Below are 5,320 nucleotides of genomic sequence, written 5' to 3'. Positions count from 1 at the left end.
TATATATATATATATATATATATATATATATATATACAGTATATATACAGTATATATAATTATTTCTACAAAAGTAACATGTTCAACAGATATAAAAAAGAATCTCTGCATGTTTTTGATTAAAAGAAGTATAAACATCTCTCAGGATTGCGTGAGGACAGTTAAAAACACTACCTTGTTCACAGCTGCTCCCTGTCCATCCTGCTCCACACTTACATTTTCCATCAGCAGGGTCACAGGTGGCATTATTGTGGCAGTTACAGGTTTGACTGCAGCCAGGACCATAGGTGCCAGCTTCACATGCTATGGCAAGACAGATATAGACACAGACAAATATGAAACTCTATACACAAGAAACTACAACACATTCTGAAATACAATGCTACCAGGTTTCCACATCAAAGGCAGACATCAGGATGAGGCTGTGCCAGCATTCGTTACTGCAAAGTGTGCCGATCCATGGACACACAAACCCAGAGCATGTGTATTATTGTTTTATTTTACCTTACACGAAAGACAGAGGGAATGCTTTGAACATGCTTCTTGATTCCGTTTATTGTCATGGGATGTTGACCACAGTAAAATGACTCACTGGTGTTGCAAAGGGGCCCGACCCAACCAGATGGACACTGGCAGTCTCCAATCACAGGGTGACAACGACCACCATTTAAGCACTGGCACTTCTGCTGGCATTCGAAACCATGAAAACCCTCCGGACAGGCTGTTGAAGATACATATATACACTTAAATATGCTAATTGGACTAGTTTTAGTGATATTATACCACATAACCAACTTCACCCCTTCTCCTCCCCTACGTTTTTCACAGTATGTTCCAGTCCAGCCTGGTAAACAAGTACAGGCACCGCTCACATGCTCGCACGCTGCTTTATTCTCACACTGGCATCTGTGACGGCAGCCCTGGCCGAAGAAACCCTCCGGACACTCTAGAAAACACATTGAAAACATCAGAAAAAGCTAGATTTCTGTTCCCTGGAAATAGCAATGGTTGCTCATACTTTGATCACAGCGTGGTCCCGTGTAGCCTGCTTCACAATGGCACTGCCCAGTCATAGGGTCACAGCTGCCCACGCTGCTCCTGCAGTCACACTGGCTGGCACAGTTTGGCCCCCAGAGTCCCACCTCACAAGCTGCCACAGAATATACATCCCCCATTACATCACATAATCCATTCCCACTCTACCACTGAGATCACATTATGAGTGAAGTAAAAGATTTTTAAAAAATGTATTAAAGCAGTCAACTCATTTATTTGAGGTTTTCCTGGCAGATTTTTGGGCAACAAACTGCATGTTGCAACTGCATGAGGGCAAGGATCATTTATGCCCAGAAACCTGATGCAGGTGATTGCAATAGTTTGGGTGGAATGTATGGTGAGATAGGCACTCAGAAATAAATAAGGCAAAGTCATAAGATAACTTTTCACTTCTTTTAGATTAAAAAGATATAAAATATAAATATACATTTTTTTTTTCTTTTACAAAAAATTCAAAACACCAGCTAAAAATACAAGTGTGTGTATTATTTGAAATAAATATCTAATTATATTTTGCAATTTTGCTTCTCAAGTGTATTTATTTACAAAAATGACAAAAATGCTGATTACAATTATTAAATGCTGAAAATAATTGATATAATTAGATCTTGTTTAAAAGACTTGTTTTAATTACAAACTCATAAAATGATGAAGACTTTTAGATTAAAAATAAATAAATATTTATTACTATTATTATTATTATTATTATTATTAAATATAAAACACATGCCAAAAACAATTTGCCACTGGAATAAGAAATATATTTATATAATAATAATTAAATTATTTTTCTTTTTTTTTATATTTCGAATTTTTAAACTCATTTTTTGTTTCTCAAATGTGTATTTATTTACTGGAGACTAATTAACATGAATACAAGATTAAAATTATTTTTGCATTGATGGGAGCAGTGATTCTACTTGAGCTTTGTCTACACTGAAATAAGTATGTGACTGTTTGACTGGATGTGATGTAACATCTATTAAAGTACAGGCTGAATTGTAGGTAATAAGCTCTTAAACAAGTAAGCCAATGCAGAGAACAGTGAAAAGCCATTACTTGGAGCTTAATTTTGGGTGAACTCAAGTTGCTGCATTACAAATATACATAGATATACATAACAGATGCATGCTGACCAGCAACAGGTGAGGTACAAAAGTACAAAAGTGTGTGTAGTAGCAATGCATGACGGTCTGGATTTTGTTATTTTATGGGGCATGGAGAAGCAAGACTGGGCAGTTGCCACAATGTGAGCAGCAAAGGTCAGCTGGTCCTACAGGACAGCTCAGTCTTATGTTGCATGGCTGAGAAGTAACAAATCTTGTAAAAGCTGAGCCATCTTTTCAAAGAGGCATCCATGATATCCATACAGTCTCATTGAAATGATCACTGAATGGCTGCCTCATATCTAGTACGCTTTCTATCGCTTCTAGGTTTGCTTTAGGTCCTAGACAAACAACTAAATCTAAATGAAGTGTGAATTCTAAGTGTGCCCTTACCTTTTCCGCAGTTGGGTCCCTTCCAGCCGTCTTTGCAAGCACAGAGACCTGTCACGTGGTGGCAATGCCCCCTGTTTTCACAGGTGCAGCGCAACTGACAGCTGAGGCCAAAGTGTCCAAATGGGCAGACTGTTAGAAATAAAATTTAATCTGAGGAAAGGTGACATTTGAAAAAAACAAATATGCAACAGATGTTTTCTCTTATGTGTGACACAAAACTCTAAACTCATGACAGATGTCTGGTTTGAACAGAGGTCTGATGATACATTAAGATTATGAAAATTAAATATTAAATCTTACCATTCTCACAGAGATTTCCCATGTATCCTGGTGGACAAATACAGGTGCCGTTTTGCCGATCGCACAATCCACCATTATCACAGGAAGGGCATAGTTCTGCACATCCCAGCCCCCAACGGCCCTCTTCACACTCTGAACATTACAAAAAAAAACTTATAGTAGTTCATTCATAAAGGGATACTCAAAAAATAGTCAATTTTAAAATAGTAAATTGTATTAAAGTCATAATTATGAGATAAAACAATGAAATTCTGGCATATTAAGCCAAAATTACAAGATAAAAATTCATTATGACATGAAAAGTCACTTTTAATGTAAAAACTATCTCATAATTTAAACTTTTTGTCATAATGTTGACTATGGTCCGGTTTCATAGACAGGGCTTAGCCTAAGCCAGGATTAGGCCATAGTTCAATTAGGACATTTAAGTAATTTTTATAAACGTGCCTTAGAAAAAAACATTACTGGTGTGCATCTTGAGACAAATCAAAGGCACTGATATATTTTAAGTTTCTTTCATTTGAAACAGCTCAGACTTACATTTTAGTCTAGGACTAGGCTTAAGCCTTGTCTGTGAAACCGGGGGTATATCTCATAGTTATGACTTTTTGTCATAATTAAAAAAAAAAAATTTTTTACTATATTTTATCTCATATTTAACATATCATAATTTAGTTTTCATCTCATAATTATGTCATAATTAACACTCACAATTAACAGTCAGTGGCACTCTCAGCTGGAAGCCACTGACTGTTCCATTAACAGCTAATAGTCGTCTCTAGCTTTTCAACTAGCTCTATGGCATGGCTTCGCTCCTATCCTTCTGCACTGTGGCTCATTATGACTTTTTGTATTTGAGAGAGAACTCCTCTAATGGATTGGCCCGTGATATATTACCACGATTATGTCTGTGATCTTTGGCTCAGCAAAATGTGGCTAATAATAGACCTCCAAAATCACTGCAATTTCTTCTCTCTAAACTACCCTGTCCACTCCAAAACAGAACAGAATGAAAAGTCATTAATGGCAAAACAATTTTCCTCTCGTTTAAACATGTGCAGAGCCAGGAGAGAATGCAGAGGTCAGCGTGTTTAATTTGGTTCAGATGAAACACAATGTAAATACGATTCCAGATCAATTTGGAATAAGTGAATAGGATGGTTCACTTGCAAACTCTCTCTTAACTATTTTATAGCATTGTACAACTCTCTGTCTTTGGTTTCTTGTTCTTTTTGTTTGTTTGCAGTACTCCTTGATGTCCAGTGCTGTTTTTCGTACCTTTTTCACAGTGTTCTCCTGTCTGCCCAGCAGGACAGTGGCACTTTCCAGTCACTGAGTCGCATGGAGCTCCATTACAGTCACAAGATTGTGAACATCCAACTCCAAACTGTCCCACAAGGCACTCTGTAAAAGACAGTACATACAGTTTTTCATAGAGTGAACAGTGTAATATAAACCTAATACTGTTTGTTTGTTTGTACTTGAAAAGGAGGGGTAATTGGGGGGGTCCATGGAAAATTTGCCAGAAAATAAATGTTTAATGTTAGATGTTTAAGATTTCTTTAATGCAATATTTATTTATTTATTTTATTTTGCTTAATTGAATCTAAATCTTATTATTAAACTTTATCCATAAGTTTATACAGCTACTCTAATAGTGAGTGGAAAAGTAACAAAAATAAATACTATACTATATTATTTTAACATTTAGCTTTTTCTTTAGTACATTGACAAAAAAAAGTAAAGATGAAACATATATATTAAAAGTATATTTGAAAGTTTTTACAAATATTTTAAAATACTTCATTAAGAAACAACATGTCTTTATAATACCACACCATGTTTTTTAACACAGTGTAAGTACAGTAAGTATTTTACATGGTTTTATGAAGGGGGTACCTCACAAGTTATATGGTATTAAAATATATGAAAACACCAGTTTTTGCTTCTGGACCCAGATTTTACATTGGCTAGACAGTCTATTGAGCATCCAGAGAATGGACAGGTCAAGCAACCACAGAGGCTACGAGTGAAATGCAGAGGAAAGCCAAATCAACTCCCTTCACAGCCTGTTGTTCCTAATTGATGGCAGACATAGCACTCTGATTGTTTAATGACTTCCAGGTTGTAAGGTTTGACTGCCAGCTCAGTATTTCTGTTGAAATATTCTGGATATTTCCGTACCCCCTGCCAAGTGGACTGGACTCACTCATGAAAGCTGCTAGGGCTCGGAACATCATGGCAGCAGGACAATTTAATTTTATACTCATAAAAAAATCATATATACATATCAATTCAAGTATCTGACTGTCATCTGGCCTGGATATCATTAATAAATAAAAGTGTGCAGGTTCCACTTATTTCGTACACTTTTGTAGCATGTTATTCATTTCACAGTAAAAGCACAATTAAATTGTATAAGTGTCACGAATCCTGTCCATGGACTTCCGTTCATTCACCACCAG

The 5,320-nt window shown here is 36.2% G+C and overlaps 1 protein-coding gene across 1 annotated transcript in view; it reads right to left on the bottom strand.

The window, feature by feature from the left end:
• megf6a (multiple EGF-like-domains 6a) overlaps positions 1–5,320 on the bottom strand; it is a 64,774-nt gene that overhangs the window by 7,285 nt on the left and 52,169 nt on the right. Inside the window, exons 17-23 of the mRNA XM_016283140.1 lie at positions 4,134–4,259; positions 2,856–2,987; positions 2,556–2,684; positions 1,019–1,150; positions 818–946; positions 593–721; positions 175–303 (exon numbers count right to left, since the gene is read on the bottom strand). Of these exons, the coding sequence (XP_016138626.1) occupies positions 175–303; positions 593–721; positions 818–946; positions 1,019–1,150; positions 2,556–2,684; positions 2,856–2,987; positions 4,134–4,259 (906 nt within the window). The remainder of the gene's footprint in view (positions 1–174; positions 304–592; positions 722–817; positions 947–1,018; positions 1,151–2,555; positions 2,685–2,855; positions 2,988–4,133; positions 4,260–5,320) is intronic.

This window comes from Sinocyclocheilus grahami, unplaced genomic scaffold, assembly GCF_001515645.1.
Source record: "Sinocyclocheilus grahami isolate Dianchi unplaced genomic scaffold, SAMN03320097.WGS_v1.1 scaffold170.1, whole genome shotgun sequence".
NCBI classification, from domain to species: domain Eukaryota; kingdom Metazoa; phylum Chordata; class Actinopteri; order Cypriniformes; family Cyprinidae; genus Sinocyclocheilus; species Sinocyclocheilus grahami.
Note: the sequence above shows the minus strand (reverse complement) of the source record. Positions and strands in the feature narration are given on the sequence as shown.